Source organism: Musca autumnalis, unplaced genomic scaffold (genome assembly GCF_047663935.1).
Source record: "Musca autumnalis isolate F117 unplaced genomic scaffold, ASM4766393v1 scaffold_3, whole genome shotgun sequence".
NCBI lineage: Eukaryota > Metazoa > Arthropoda > Insecta > Diptera > Muscidae > Musca > Musca autumnalis.
In genome coordinates, this window is record NW_027411866.1 from 91,307,462 (window position 1) to 91,325,106 (window position 17,645).

The 17,645-nt window shown below is 34.0% G+C and overlaps 1 protein-coding gene across 2 annotated transcripts in view; it reads right to left on the bottom strand.

Annotated features, from left to right (window-relative positions):
- Positions 1 to 463: 463 nt before the first annotated feature.
- The window catches only part of B9d1 (B9 domain-containing protein 1), a 36,335-nt gene continuing 19,153 nt past the window's right edge, over positions 464 to 17,645 (bottom strand). Inside the window, exons 3-4 of one of the 2 annotated variants that reach the window (XM_073972642.1) lie at positions 650 to 764; positions 464 to 594 (exon numbers count right to left, since the gene is read on the bottom strand). In XM_073972642.1, coding sequence (XP_073828743.1) covers positions 682 to 764 — 83 coding nt within the window. In that variant the 3' untranslated portion in view covers positions 464 to 594; positions 650 to 681. Of the gene's footprint in view, positions 595 to 641; positions 765 to 17,645 lie in introns of those variants that run through there. The other variant, XM_073972641.1, reaches the window with a different exon arrangement.

Below are 17,645 nucleotides of genomic sequence, written 5' to 3' on the forward strand. Positions count from 1 at the left end.
GCTAAGGGTAAGAATTGCGTTTGTGGTATTGGTGCGGATGCATGCTGCGGTGTCATTGGTGGTGTATCCAAATCGTGTTCATTTAAATTAAATAAATGTGGCATATTTCTTCTACGTATTAGCTGCTGACTTGTTCCGGGTTCTTCAAAATCATAAGTTTGACTTAAGGGTGGTGGTGACTGGTAGTCTGGAACAGTAGTAACTGTATTAACAGGTTGTTCAGTTGTTTTCGACCTTCTCAGACTTCTAACATCAGGATTTGTAACAGTTTTCCTTCTAACAGCACGAGTTGAATTTATTTTATTGCTGAATTCTTTTTTATTAACCAATTTTATGTGTCCTGTTAAGCCACGACCTGTTATATTTGTAACTTCCTTAGAAGCTATTAAGCCATAGAGGTGTTTCTTTATCAATTCTTTTCTATGTGGGGTTATATCTGCTGAGTATTTGTTTTTAATTGCCTTGTAAATGCCCACCAATGTTATGCCTATTCTTGCATCCGCTTCCAATAGAGCTTCATTGGTTACTTTGGATATCGTTGGAAGACGTGCTGGCATAATTTTGTACAATTTAGTTTAACTGAACACCCAAAAACTGAAGCAATCACCATTGTTTAATGATTTAACTCAATAAAATCGAAATTATTTACCATTTAAAAATATTTGTTTTATTGCATATAAGCTATTCTAATCCTAAACGCCCAGATCCTCTTGTAATTACGCTTAGAACAAACTCAAGTTCGCCATAGGATTCCATTGATAAGCCTGCAAAAAAGAGATAGTTTTAGATAGATGTTCCGTTCGTTGTAAACTCCATATAACTATAAAACACATACAAAGTAGTAAACGCCGTAAACTTTCAAAAGATTTTTTATATTCAAAATAGATCATCGTCTCAATAAGAAGGGAATATCTCGGTATTATTATCGATATCGATTATCGTTGAATGGAGTTGTCAGGGGCCTAATTATGTGATTCGATATCGGGTTGTTTCGACCTGAGTACTCAAAGTTGGGATGACAACATTCGTTATCGAGTAAAATTATCGAGTAATTGAGCATAAATTTGCGAGTAATTTCTCGAGGCTAAATTAGCTATCGTAAACAAATAAAATGAAAGATTTCCTTGTTGTCTTTTTGTTTAAAATGTAAAAATTGTTGATTGTTGTCGTTTTATAGAAGAAAAACGATGTTAGTAAATAATTGCAGCATTTTTTAGACAATATAACAAGAGAAATTAGGAAAAGTCCTTTGCAGTCGTTTTGAGAAATTGTGATAAATTTAGAATTAAAATGCATGCAATCATTAACCAAAAATTACTTTTGCAGTCGTTAAAAAATAAGTTGAAAAATAAGCATTTCTGGAAAAAGGAAAAAAAAATATTTAATCACCCTTATTACGGTTGGCGTTGTCGTATCCAAAATTGCAAGCTGACGTGTCGTAACGTCTAATTGGTATTATGTATGTTTTTGAACAAAAAAGCAAAAATTTCAATTTTTAAAGAATTCTTTTTTTAACAAACATAATTAGAATTATTAGTAGATCATTTTTAAACTTTTAATTCAGAAGATAAACTAACCCTACAGTTTTTATACCCTATACCACAATGTGGAAAAGGGTATAATAAGTTTGTTTTCCTAAAAATTCATGTAACGCCGCGAAATATTCGTCGTAGACCCCTCATGTGGTATACCAAACTTCATATCTCGACGAGATAAAGCGATTTAGCGATGTGTGTCCGTCCGTCCGTCCGTCTGTCCGTCCATTAAAAATTGTAATCAAGCTAGAGGCCGCAATTATGGACCGATTGTCACGAAATTTAGTATGGAGGTCGGGTTTGGACCAGAATAGAACTGATTAGTTTTTGGCGATGATCGTGAAATGTTAAAGGGATGAAATGGACCAAAAACAAAATTTTTGCTCGATTTTGTAGCCGCTCTGTAGGTCGCAATAATAGTCCGATCGGCGCGAAATTTTAAACGTAGTTTTGGTTTGAGATGAAGAAGTAGCGTGCAAGTCAACGGTATGATCGGATAATATTTAGCGGGTTAAATTGATCAAAACTTTTGTGTGAAAATTGGTAAAATTTCTAATGCACATCTTATAACAGCTAGCCCGGAAAGCTAGTGCACAGGGATAGTGGTATAGGGTATCACATGGTCGGCCCCGTCCGACTATAGTCTGTTCTTACTTGTTACAATCAAAATAAGTGTTTGGCGTAGACGTTTTTGTGGTCGTTGGCGTAGTCGTTGTCGTAGGGATATTTTTTGGTACCACGTAACATTTACGACAACGACAAGTTTTTTCACATACAAAATTTAAAAAATATATATTTTTTATTTGTAAAACTATTTGTTTGAAATCATCTTTTGAGCAAGAACTAAGAAATTTACATTGCATCAATCGTTATATGAGGACTCTAACAGATTTTCAATAGAAAGTTTGTCATCTGATAAAGACACGAAATTTATCTTATGCAAATGAATCAAAGTAGTAATATTTGTATTTATTATAGTGATTTTCCAATATATTTTAATAATCATTGCCAAAAATTCTTTTGAAATTAATTTGTTTTTATTTTTATATGCAGTCGTTTACAAAATCGGTCACGACTCTTTCCTCGTATTTCAACGCCATACGTAATACCAATTTGTCGTGTTACGCCATACGTAATACCGATTTGTCGTATCAAAAAAAATAAATGTTGTATTTAAATCAAGCAATGCGTTCTGGGAATTACAAATGTATTTCTTTCGATTTTTTAAGGATATAAAATGCTATAAAAGACAAAAAATGTCGTTGTATATCATTTTTCATCAGATAAAAATGTATTTTACGACTACGCCAACGTCTACGCCTACGACAACGTCTACGACTACGCCAACCGTAATAAGGGTGAATATTAATAGCCTTTATTGTATAAGGGAAGTACATTTTAAACATTTCATCCCCCGTTGTTTACCAAAGGAAATATTCTCTCAGAGAGGCTAATGCAAAACATCCACCAAACTCTCTCTCATTTATTTTGAGAGACGATTATTAAGGTAGATATATCAGCAATCCGTTACAACAATGTCAAAAAGATTTTGCAAGAATTAATAATTTTCTTATTTTCATAGCACAACTTCATTCCGAAATTATTATTGAATGTATTGTTCAACAAATTCCACAAATATTTACATTTTTCATTCATAATTTTGTTTTTTTGTTTTTTTTTTGGTTCTTGCTTTCAAAAAACACCTTTTTTACGTCTACCTTCATAATATTCCCTATAGTACACATAGGTTTTCATAGTTCGATTACCGGTTACTCTCGAAACATTCGATCAACGATTTCGATCGAATCTCGTCATGCCGTTTTTTTATCGTGTCGAAATCTTTTTCACGAGCAAATACTCGATCGAATCGAATCACGTAATTAGGCCCCAGTTGTCAAAATTATTTTATGTATGTCAACCTTCAACTGAAGTTGCGCGACCCTCATGGGTCAATTCTGTATTGCAACGCGAGTCATGTCGCGTCGTCAATCATCTCTGCGACAAAATTAAAAAAAAATGTACTCGTAAACCGTTAGAAAATAATCATCGATAACAAGTTTTTTTTGATTTGAATAAATGGGAAAAATGTCAGAACAAGTTGTACACAAAAGTTATACGGGTATGTGATGAAAACCGAATCGAATCGATTTGCAGAATCGAAATGGTATATAATCGGAGTGCCGTTGATGATACATATAGTATTGCTTCGCAAAAGGCCCTTATTTTAATAATATTCTAAAATTCCATTTTCAGTTTCATTAAAATATTCACCAAAATTAGAGATATACGATTTTGATTTATGGCAAAACGAGTCGAATCGTTTTCCATCACATACCCGATAGTTTTCTAAAATAATAAGCTCGGTGCAACTATTTTTTGATAATAGGGAAGAGAACTTCTACAAGAGCGCGTACATGTTGAATTTGGTACTTTAGGAAAAATACATTTTTAAATCATATTTTGTTAAGAAAATTAAATATTTTTTTTTAAATGCTAATAGAAAACATATTAGATTTTAGTCCTATGCAGTTTTTTTGTAGAAAATTTCATTTAGTTTCTTTAAAAAATAAGGATTCACTCAGCTCTCGCCATCAAAATTACAGTGTGAGGAATACACCCCAACTAGGTGTAAAGTGTGTTGCAGAACAGGGGCCTAATTACGACATTCGATTCGATCGAGAATTTGCTCGTGAATGAAAAAATCGAACTATGAACACCTATGTGTTGTCCAAAGAACATTAAGAAAGTAGATGGTAAAAAAATTGTTTATCTTAAATCAAAAACTAGAAAACAAAATTATTAACGAAAAAATGTAAATATTTGTTGAAATCGTTGAATAATACTTTGGGTAATAATTTCGGAATGAAGTTGTGTTGAAAACTGTACGAAATTATTTATTTTTTTAAAACTTTATGACTTTGTTGTAACAAATTGCTAATGCATATACCTTAGTAAATGTACAGTTGGTGGCGCGAATAGGTTTTCATAGTTTGATTTGTTCATTCTCGAACAAATACTCGATCGAATCGAATGTCGTAATTAGGCCCCAGCTTTAGGTGTGTTCGATACACGTGAGGTGCAGAGGTGAATGCCAGAACATGCGTGTATATTCTTGATCAGCGTGCAATTCTACATCGATATAGCCATGTCCGTCCGTCTGTGGAAATCACTCTAGCATCCGAACGGATTGACGTAGGTGGATGAAATTTTGGGAAAATCTATTATTTGTACGTAGGACTTTTGGTATTAAAAGCAGGCTAGTAGGTCCACGCTTTCGTATAGCCCCCATACAAAATGACGCGTGACGCGTCGTCGTTTTAAGGAATTTATAAGATATTTGTCCCATTTTACCACCGAATTGGTTGTAATTTGGTATTTTGTGTCTCCAGAGGCCAAAAAAACATTCCTGCCAAAGTTGGTTTATATAGGTCCACGTTTTGGTATAGCCCCCATATAACGCCCCATATACACGTAGCCCAGAAAATCTGCGTTCACCTTACTACTTTTCAAATTGATGCTAAAACTTTAATAAATAGGCAAATGAGATCAGTTTTTCTTTCATAAGTATGTTATTGGCACTCTTTAGTACCAGAATAAAAAGAAAAATACCAGAAAATATATTATTATTACGAAGATAACGGTAAAAAAGTGTTACAACTTCTAATTTAGAGCCCCAAAAAGCCTGCGTTCACTTTGTATGTTGCAATAATACCGTTAGTTTTTTTGAATTTTTTTGAAGTTTTCTCCCATTTTTAATCAATATTGTCACAACTGGTTATTCTGTGAGGTCGTTTACACACTTAACCATGGTAAAATGATTAAAGGTAGTCGCATCTCAAAAATGTGTGTAGATGCAACTCTGTATATCTGTACGTTACCGTGTCAAATACAAAGCAAAACAAAAAATGAATGACATTTAATAACAAAAACAAAATATAATTATTTGTTATTTGTTTTTGAAAATACCAAAAGTAACAATTAATTATCCAAATATTTCAAAAAAGAGCAAAATATATGTATTTGTACATGCGTGCGACCCTTCAAATTCATTTGTGTTGCTGCAAATCTGATGTGATATTGGAATAGTCCTTTACGATGCCTACCAATGCCTGTGTATGTGGATGCATGTTTCGAAGATGAAATCACTTAAATCTGTATTTTGTTGGTAGGTTGAAATTGCAGAACATGAAAAAACAACAGATCCAATTTAGTCCACAAGGTCCTGCAGTGTGCGTTATGGCTTGGAATCCGAGTTATGAAAGATGGTCACAGGATGGTTGGTACAAATTCAAGCGAGAGACCGTGGTATACACGTCCGTCATGCATTCAGAAGGTCTGCAGAACATCAAAATGTTGTGCGGTGCCAAATCTCTTCAGTAGAGTTCCCATGCATTTCCTGAGTATTTCAGCCATGATAAACTTCCCTATAAGTGGTGATAGACCATCCCTTCGGGGATGTTTTGGGAACATGCATATGTATGCGTATATGTAAATTAAACGGAACAATAAACCAATTTTGTTTTTTATCAAAATATTTTATTATAACCAAATGAAGTTTAATTTATATTAAGATAAAAGAAAAACCTTACTAAAAATTTATATATGTATGTATAATCTTTTTCTAGCTTCTATGAGGTTTTAGTGAATATAATACGCTTTTTTGCGCTTAGGTTTCTATTCCTTATCCGTTCTCTCTGACCATTTGAGCCACATTCAAGAAATCTTCTTTAATAGCGCAGAATTCAAGGCATTAAGAAAAGACACATTTTCTGAATGTTGTCGGTGGTGGAGTTCTCATCCAACTGATTTGATTTAACAATTCAATAGAGTCATAAATTATCTTTTTCTGACCGATAATTTCTGGTAAAGAGAAACCAGTCCTCAACAATGTATCAGCTTGACAACTATTAAGGCCATAGAGAATTTGATGTAAATGGACACTTGAAACCAAATTGCTATGGACTCCTTGGTGATATTATCAACAGCAGGAAACGTTATCGTGGTCACCATCATGACTCGAGCATAAAGGCAGATAATATTTGAACATGCTCACTAGCTTGAGACAATTATATTTGCGGTATTCCGTGGCAATATTCAATTGATTAACTTGCAAAGATTTCTTTTCATTATTTGCCGAGGCCTTACCGCTCCATTCAGTTAAATTATCGTTGAGTTTTTGTACCAATTTACGTAACTTGGTTAAGGTCCATAGCGCTACCAACCGCGGGAGCAGCGGTGAATACATTCACATTATGACGATCAAACAGAAAGAAAATATTGAACAAAACATTTTTATTTTCAATATTTTTTGTAAATGAAAATGACATTTGTGTACATGTTTACATTCAGTGTCAAATCCCGTTTGACAATAAACGTACTTCAAATTTGAAATTTGAAAAAAAATTTAAACAGTTGTGAGCATGAAACTACCTTTCTTCTTGTACCATGCACACTTAACTTAAAAAAGTTATTTCAAGAATGGAAAACAAGGGCAAAGAAATTGGCATCAATAAAAGGAAAATTCTAGGTAAATTATGGAAAAAGCTATCGAAATATTCAGCCCAATCCTAAACATCATTTCACCGTGAGTTTTCTCACTCTCGCCTCCTTCCTTATTCAGCCCAATCATGAACATCATTTCACCGTGAGTTTTCTCACTCTCGCCTCCTCCCTTATTATAAACATCATAAGTGAGAACAAAACTCACGTTCGCGAGAAAAGTAGCTATCATAAATGTCAAAAAAGTGAGAATGTGAGGCAATTTTCTCTCACTACAGAAATCTAGGTGAGTTGAACAAAAAAATGAAACTATGGACATTTTTTGTAGAAAAAAATCGACAAAAACGAATATTTTGCATTTGTAATGATAATAAGTATTTATTTGTGTTTTACGTTGAAAGTAACAAATAAAAAACAATTAGAAATTCTTTTAAAAGACCTCAATCGAGTTTGGCGTAATTTGGAGACGGAGTTGAAGATATGGGAAGCGGTTCAGAATCATAGAATGACAACAGGAATGGAAGATGACCCAATCAGGAGCAACCCCTTTCTGCAATTTTAGTACCTTATTGCAGGTTCTGTACCAGACATTTAATGTGCATACATATTTATGTAGGTACTTACAAACTTTGCGGCAACTCTAGATGATAAGTGACATATCGTAAGTGCCTTTGAATTGTTCTTTGTTCGATAAGGTTCTCATCAAAATATTCGATGCCAAAGATGCTATTCAAGCATGAGTGCAAGTGACATTTCACCTTTTTACCACCTTCGAACATTCTGTTTACAAGACCGTAACCCCCAAAAGATCCAAATCATTTTGGATGGCATTTTCAATAACCCAGTGGAATGGTATCTTAACACAAACAGCCCTATTCTGAACGCATGGGAGTTGGGAATTTTTTCCCATTCCCACATTTTCGTATTCTGAACAAAATTGTGTGGGAGTTTTTTCCCATTTCCCATCTCCCCTCATTCTGAATGAAGTTCGAATTGGGAATTTGTTCCCATGGGAAAAAAGTATACATTCTCTATCTTGAATTGTGGGAGAATTTTGTGTCTTTTTGTGGGAAAAATCTCCCCAGCAAACAGTGTGGGAGTTTGAAAAAAAAAATTCAAGAAATTTCATATTTTTATGAAATTTCATATTTTAAGACATCTACACGACAAAATTATTGCAAATATTTATAATCGCCAAGTGTTTGCTTAATAAAAGCATACAAAATGTACTGTAAAATATGTCATTAGTAGACTTCGGTTTTTGCATATTCTTATATGATACAAAAACCTGCAAGAATCTAACATGTTTTACACCGATAAAAAATTTTCCTTTATGTTATCGAACAAAACAAAAAAGTAGTAAAAATTAGTAGATTTTTGCAGTTCTGGAACAGACCATATGTATTAAAATACGAGAAAAAGAGTCATGGTTGATTCTATTAACACAGAACAACAAGTAAAAACAAATCAATTTCAAAAGAATTTTTGGCAATAATTATTAAAATATATTGGAAAATAACCATAATATATACAATCTTTACAACTTTTATTCATTTTCGTAATATAACTTTCGGGTTTTTTAAATCAGACAACCAACGTTCTATTGAAAACGTGTTAGTCTCCTCAACGACAAAGATCACAGGCGTACATACATATATGCCAAATTATTGCAATGCTATTCCATTTTCCGAAATGCCTTTTCTTGAATAGGATCGTTATTTTTGAACGTAGAAGCTTGAAATTTTGCAAGGGCATGTGTTTAAGTTTTAGATTCAATCACAAACGTATTTTATTATTATTATTTATTTTTTTTTTTTTTTGAGCTACGTCTTCGGATTTTTATGGTGACGATATGTAATAACAAGCAAAAATATGTAATAATCGAGAAAAATATCCGAACTTATCTTTTTGAATTTTTTTAAAAATATGCAAAATACGAGTTCTAGCGATCATTAGGAATAAGTAAAACTAGCGATATACTCGTTAAACCCCTAACTAAAATTACTCGGTATCAACATACAATTTTCAATTCGTTACAAACTTAAAAAGTTCCTATTACTTTTTACATAAAAATTATGTTTGCCTACTAATTAAAAAATGCTTACACCAATTCGCACAATCTGAAGAAAATGTGCTTATTAGAACAACATCACACATCGTTGACTCCATTCACTTAAAAAATCCATAAATCAATGCACGGTTGTTGAATTAAGTAAGTTGTGCTTTTGCTAATCTAATTCAAAAACCGCGAATTCAATGCAAATAGGCATTTTGTATTACAAAACAAAATTACAGCCCCCTAAAAGTATGCTATCATAATTTGGTGTAACTAATTTCGAATTTCGAAAATTCAATTCCCATGATTTGATGTTCCCACGTCGTTGAGAATATGGAAAACGTGGGAATGGGAAATTTCGCTCCCATGGGAAACAGTTCCCATGGGAATGTTCAGAATAGGGCTGAATACCTTGCCATGGCATCAATACCAAGCCTTTGGCATGTCATATGCCACGAACAAGAAGAAGTCAAAACAGGAAGGATTAAATTCATAAAGTAAAATATAAAAATATTATAAATAAAAACATAGCAAAAATAAAGATAACATTTGCTCTGTTCCAGAACCTGCAAAAAGCTACTATTTTTTACTACGATAACACTTTTTCCTTTATGTTATCGGAAAAAATAGTAAAATTTAGTAGATTCTTGCAGTTCTGGAACAGACTAATTATGAAATTGGTTCAAATGTTGAAGAAATGAATTGAATTGTACTTAATATTCATTGAATTGGTCCTAATGCTGGAGAAAAATCGGATGTTTCACAGGTACATATTTATTTACAATTCTTGAAATTCCTTCAAATTTTGAAGATGGGATTTTTCACAACTTCATTTGAACCAATGCAGACGATCCAGTGAAATATTGGCATCGCATGGAACAACTTCCACAAAATATTGCTTGGTTTTCTTTGTATTCCTCAGAGTTTGTCGTTTCGGTCATCATTCAAAATTCAATATTAAACATTTTCATTTCTTTTTGCCAATTATTGACATTTAAACGATAATTGTTCACTTTGTTGCAAATTGTATAAAATTTTTGATGTTTAGGTAACCATACTTGTCCATTGTCGATTCAATAAATACAAGTTGGCCCACTCCAGAAGCTGCTACACACCCCCAAACCAAAACAGCACCCTCGCAATTTTTTACAGTGTAAAACAAGATTTTGTTCTTCAAGCGCTGTTTGAGCTTTCTCCAAACAGTTTGAAGTCCTTTCATTGCAAACATATAGAACATGCTTTCGTCCGATAATATGACTTGATTCCGGAATACTGGAGGCTTGTTTATGTATTCATTAGCAAATTCAATATGCTTCTGCCTGTTCACTAGACTATACCGTGATATCCAGCTTTATGCAGTATTTTTCTGGCGGTTTGTGGACAAATACTTTTTTGGATGCCATTTTCACATTTTCAACAATTTTGGAAGTAATTATCGGACTGTTTGTTTTAACTATATTAGTTATGTTACGCTCCTCCCGTTCTGATAATATTTTTGACCGTCCAAAACTGAGCTTTGACCGTCCAGATCTGGGCTTAGACTTCAAAATTCCGATTTGTTTATAGTTAATTATCACTCTATGTATAGACTCATATGTTCTACCTACAGTTTCGCCAATATTTCGATAGCTTTTTCCATTATTTACCTAGAATTTTCCTTTTATCGATGCCAATTTCTTTGCCCTTGTTGTCCATTCTTAAAATACTTTACTTTTTTAAGTTAAGTGCGCAAACGACCTTACATAATGACCAGTTGGGACAATATGGATTAAAAATGGGAGAAAACAAGTAAAAAAGTATCAGTCGGCTTTGCCGACAGAGATATGGTAATATTCAAAAAAGTTTTGCAATCGTTGAAGTTGAGGTTTACCATTTAATAAGTCGCGAACTGATAATATATTTAATAAAATATGAATATATTTATATTAATTGAAGTGTTTTAGCCACGATCTCATAATATGGACCATAACAAATAATTTTCGTGGAAGCTGCGTTGGTGGTAATATTAAAAAATAGGTAAAAATGTGTTGAAGTTTACAAGTTTTTTTTTGTGTTCTTTCTTGATTTCTGGTCAAACCACGGAAAATTCAGACATAAGCTCAAAGAAAGAATTGAAGAATACCCCTTGGGCAACATGGTTCTTATGTATGACTTCTCGATATATACACTGCATCCCCCTAAAATCGATGCTGACATTTTGAAGTTTTGAAAACTGGGTTTTTCGAATTTTTCTTATAAATAGTGGGTGCAACTAGATAATAATCCAAACTAGTTTACAGGATTGTAGAACTCGCGATTCCACGTCGTTCGATGTATATCTCATGAGTGTGCTCCGTACAGCTTTCTAGTAATAGGAGTCCAAAGGCGAAAATTTGGTGCGTAAATTTTCTGAAAAAAAAACTATTTTTTGGCTTTAAAATTTACAACTGTCGTACAGGTACCTCTGAACCCCGCGTGATTTTAGTTTTTTTACGTGCCGGATCTAATGAGGTCTTCCGCGGTCGAATGCATCCACTAAAACGCCGGATATAGATACCTTGAAAGTAGGAAAATCTGCAAAAATATATTTTGACAATTCCGCGAATTGACCCGCGATTTATTTGATTATTTTTGCATAAATGTAATCCTTTATACGCGATTATAATATTTGCCAAAAAGGTGTGTCACAAATTACAAAGATTCAGGAGTAATATCCCTATTTATCCCAAAATAGAATGCGGTGGCACATCCGCAGTTCTTGACGAATCTGTCTAAAATAATTTATATTGACGTATTTTTAATAGGGGGCCATTGAAATCGGATGCACCTTATCATCATATGCATATCGCGTAATTTTTGCCCACTTGAAGGTTTTTTGAATAGTAAGATGCAACTGATGGCACACTTTGGCCGCTGAATGAAACATGGGAAAATCCATGCATATTGATAGACATGAACTCCCTGTATCCGAAAAGCACATGCACCTCAACCGATTTAAACCAATTCGCGAATTATTCGGTTTTTAACTTCTATGTTTTTTCTTTGATGTTTAATTTAATATTACTCTCTACTTCTTATTTCTATTGCTTATCACAGAAAGCAAATATACTTTCACGATGACTAATTACTTTTCTCGTAGAAGTTTAAGCAAAATACTTCAGGATTTGAATCGAAATTTAGCGAAATAATAGAATAACTCCCAACATTTATTTTTAAAATTTTTCGTATTTTACCAAAAATATATTTTTGAAATAATTTCCAACAATAAGTTTTCGTTCTTTGTTGTTGCTGTAATATGCAAGTTATAAATGCGATCTTTATAATTTTGGTCTCACATTTTTCTACGCGTTGTCTAGATTCTGTACGTATTTTTAAATTATTTTTTTTTAGAGATTTTTTGGACTCTTATTTAGAATAAATAAAATTTATTCCAAGATTTCTTCAATATTTTTTGATTTTCCGCGAAAATAAATTTAGCAACTATTTTAGCATCTACGGATAGATATCAAATGCTGCTAACGATTCATATATACATGTTCAAATTACAACACAATAAGAATTTTTAAATATTTTTTTCTTTACAAGAGAGTAAAACCGCATATAACTTTTGAGTGCAGCATCCAATTTTGTGAACGCGAACAGATTTGAAACCACGATTTTTTTCGTAACCCATGTACCAAAAATGGCAGATGTGCTCGCCAAAAAAGTTTTTAATTTTTTTTCGATGTAATTGCAAAGGAAATTTGAAATTTACCATATACCCTCAGCCTGTGCAAATTGAAACACTTTTTTCACAAAAAACTTATGTATTTAGGGGGTTTCAAAATGTTGGTAGTATGAACCGACAAAAATGATGATTAGGATTAAAGTTCAAAAATTTTGCGGAAAAGGTACTTAAAGGAATGGACCGACATACATCATGGGGATGCCATAGGGGGTTTTTACACCCTTCTGGCTGTTTTCTCAAGAAGTATGGACATGCCCCTGAAACAACTTTTACCATCGTAATCGAGGCAGCGAATGTAAGTAAGTTGCTTCAACAAAAATCAAAGTGATCCAATAGCAGGTCTTAAAGTGAATTTATCCAACATTTTGTGTGGGAGGTACGGGATGGAGTGGACAAATATAGTCCATATTCGAATCTGATCTATATCTGGTAGATATTATAAGAATGAGTAAAGTATGCACCAAATTGGTCACTCCCATCAAGAATTATCGTGCGCACAATTTTTCCGAATATTTTTGAACTTTTGTGGGGGAGGTACAGGAAGGAGTGGACCGATATAATCCATCTTTGAACTTGAACTAAGTTTGGACAAAATATTACGAAAGCCAAATTTTGGACCGAATCGGCATTTCCGTTCGAGAATTATCTTGCGCTTCCACCCATAAACATGGTGTCATAGGGCTTGTTTTTCGACTTTCAGGCTATTTTTCACGAAGTATGGACTTGCCCCTGAGGAAATTTGTACCTTCGTATAGGGGACAGTGAATACAAGATGTTACAACAAAACCAAGGCGATTCGAGAGCAGGTCCTAAACTGAACTTTTCCGAATTTTTGTGTGGGAGTTACTCGAAGGAGTTTACCGATTGAGTCCATATTGGAACCTCATCTAAGTCTGGTAGAAATTTCATAATGTGCAAAGTATGGAACAAATCTCTTTCTCCCTTTAAGAGTTATCGTACGCACAAATTTTTCGAACATTTTCGAACTTTTGTGGAGGAGGTACCGGAAGGAGTGGACCGATATAATCCATCTTTTAACTTGAACTAAGTTTGGACAAAATATTACGAAAGCCAAATTTTGGACCGAATTGGCAGATCCGTTCGAGAGTTATCTTGCGCTTCACCACTACACACGGTGTCATAGGGTTTTTGTTAACTTTCAGGCTATTTTCTCAGGAAGTATGAACTTGCCCCTAATGAAGCTTACAGTGTCGTATAGAGGGCAGCGAATACAACTTGCGTAAACAAAAATCAAAGCGATTCGAGGAGGTACCCGAAGGAGTGGACCGATTGAATCCATATTCGAACCTCATCTAAGTTTGGTAGATATTACACGATGTGCAAAGTATGGACCACATCGGTCGGACCTATATGGCCCATCTTCGAACTTAAATCGAATCTGGACAAAATAATTCGATACCCAAAATTTGAACCGAATCGATTGATCCGTTCGGGAGTTTTCGTGCGCACCAGCCTGCCAGACAGACAGATGGACGGACATTGCTAGATCTACTCAAAATTGTCTGAAACGAATATCGTACAAACATACTTGGGGTCTGAAACCATTATTTCGATGAGGCACATTTTTGGTCGTATCAAAGTGTAAATACCCTCTTTAGCCTAAAGGCTGAGGGTATAAAAATCAAAAAAACTAACGATATTATTGCAACATACAAAGTGAACGCAGACTTTTTGGGGCTCTAATTTAGCAGTTGTAACACTTTTTTACCGTTATCTTCGTAATAATAATATATTTTCTAGAATTTTTCTTTTTATTCTGGTAGTAAGAGTGTCAATAACATATTTATGAAAGAAAAACTGATCTCATTTACCTATTTATTAAAGTTATAGCATCGTTTTTGAAAAGTAGTAAGGTGAACGCAGACTTTCTGGGCTATGTGTATATTTTAATATATTTTGAATGTATTAGTCCCATTTGACAACAGAATCGGTTGTAACTTTGTATTTTGTGTTTCCAGAGGCTAAGAAACATTTCTACCATAAGGCCGAAACCTATAGCTTTGCGTGTTGCGTGTGCGTTCAAAAATACAAAAACAAAATACATGTATTTGTTGTTGTTGTTTTCAATTTGAAATACATGTATTTTGTTTTTGTAATTTTGAACGCACACGCAACACGCAGAGCTATAGGTTTCGCCCTTAAATGTTTATATAGGTCCACGTTTTGATATAGCCCCATAGGACGATATCTCCCGATTTTCCGTATTTTGAAGGTTTTGTCCTCATTATCACACCGAGATGGCTGAAATTTGGTATATAGTCTTCGTTGGGGGTATAAAACTTTCCCCCAGAATTTTGTAGGTATAGGTCCACGCCATCATAGAACGGTACCTTCCGATTTTCGGTAATTTGAAGGTTGTGGCCCATTAATCCATCGAAATTGCTGACGGTATAAAAAGTTCGGCCCGACCGAACTTAACGTTTTTCATACTTGTTTTCTTTAGTTTGGACTTAAAATGAGTCTCTGTGCCATTCAACTGGTGTACGCACACAACTATTTAATTGCTCCGTAACATCCTTCCACGCCTCACAGTGCGAAATATGGGCACTTTAGTGGAACTTTACTCATAACTTTTAATGCGAAGAACGTAGGTTAATAAAATTTTCCAAAAATGTTTCTTATAGTTGAGGGCCGTATGTGGATAAATATGGGCGACATAGACCTGCGGTTTCCTATAGCCCCAACATATCGGTGGTGACCGTTTTTACGTATTAGGTTAATTTTTCAACCGATGTTGCTGCAAATAGGTATATTGGGCTTTTAGTGGATGGAGAACATATGTACAAAATATTGTCAATATCTGTTCGCGTATAGGTATAGCCCCTATTGAGCGGTACCGGCCAATATAACATATTTTAAAGATTCTAAGCACATTTACCAATATATTTGTTTGCAATTTGGTATTTTCTGTTCTCCGTAGGTTAGAAAACCGTTTCGCGAAATATTAGCAACGTAATTTCTCCTTTTGCCATAGCCCCAATATGAGGGGGCACCCCATTTGGGATATTTCAATGGTGTTAGGTAAAAATGTGACACAAAATGGAACTCAAAGTCTGGGGGTGGAAAATTTCTTTTGGAGATGAAAGCCCTTCTTGAGTATACTAAGAAGCCAAAAGGAAATTTTCGCCATAGGTCAAGTTTCTGAGACATCGCGCGATGACGTTTTTGATTTTTTCCCTATTATACTTGGGAGAATAGCTCCATATCTCTGTTTGGCGTTGTTGTAGCTTGGTTTTGAGGTGACATGTCTTCAGTGAAATCGATTGGCGAATCTTTTTGTAGAACATTTCTTTCTTCTAACACAATGCCTTTCATGTCATTTTCGTCCTTTATTTCTTGAACCGTAGTGAAAGTACAAAATGAGATTTTTCAGCATCCAAATATTCTACAAAAATATTGCTCAGAAGATTTTAGGTACGGTTCTCTTTGACAACTAATCGATTTTGTCCCGTTTTCATTGTCATATTTGACATTTATTCGGATTTGGTGCAGAATTAAACTATGTTTTGTTTTTCTGTATACTCGAAATTTGTTATGTATAGGTATGTAGACGTAACAATTGGTTATTGTTTATGTAGACATCTGGGGTGCTTCTGAAATATTTACTACAAATAGCTCTTGTAATGACAAACACGTTAATAACAAATTTTCTTGGAGGATAGATCCGGTTATCTCAATTTTTGAACAGGATATTCCGACATTAAAACCGATTTTTGAACCAGTTTTAAGTAACCGATTAAACTTATATGTATACCATTAAAAAGCTTATAGAGTTGTCAATCAAATGAAATTAATTCGCTTTTGAAAACTTTGTCAGTTGCATTTTTAGAACAAAAACCCCCTTTTCTTAAACCATTTTTAAGGAAAGATATCAGTACGCGCAAATATGGAGATCAAAGGCTGAGGGTGAAAACTTCTTTTTGGCGATGAATATCGATGAAGGTAGTGTGATGAATCCGGAAGGACAGTTCTTCCGTAGCAAGGCGAATTTAACAAGTTGATCCAATAGTTGACGTTAGGTTGTAGTCTTCATTTGCTGTCAATTTTTTTTTGCGCGAAATATCCACAAAATTTAGAAGAAAACGTTAAAATATTATTCGCGAAGCTTAAACAAAGATGTTGTACACAAATATTTTTTATAGAAGCGAAATATTTGTTATTTATTTTTGATTAAAAATATGTTTTGACAGCAAATAAAGACATCAGTTGGTATTATTGTATCACCTTCTTTCTTACACCATGTTCCGTAGGTCAAACTTCTGAGTTATGGCGTGATAAAATTTCGTTAGGTTTTTTGTCATGTAGGTACATATCGACGCCTCCAAACAATAGTATGCTAAGTCGACTTAGCATGTTTTCAAGTTCTTTACATTTTTATATTTAACGTCCTTTAACTTAAATTCTGTCAAATTTTGGTAATGATCGGACAATCCGAACAGAAGTTATAAACAAATATTTACTTAGCATAGTACTGAAGGTCAAAGAAATTTCCAAACTTTTAGAGCTTGTCCTGCAAAACTCGCTTTTCAGAATTAGTAAACTATTATTTGGAGGTGTCGAACGTCCTTTAACTTAAATTCTGTCTAATTTTGGTAATGATCGGTCAATCCGAACAGAAGTTATAAACAAATATTGACTTAGCATAGTACTGAAGTTCAAAAAAATTTCCAAACTTTGAGAGCTCCTCCTGCAAAACTCACTTTTTAGACTTAGCATACTATTATTTGGCCTCTTCAACATCCTGCTAGAAAAGGTTATACGAGAGGCAAACGTCAAAAGAAGTGGCACAATCTACACCAATAGTCACCAATAGTCACATGTTACTTGC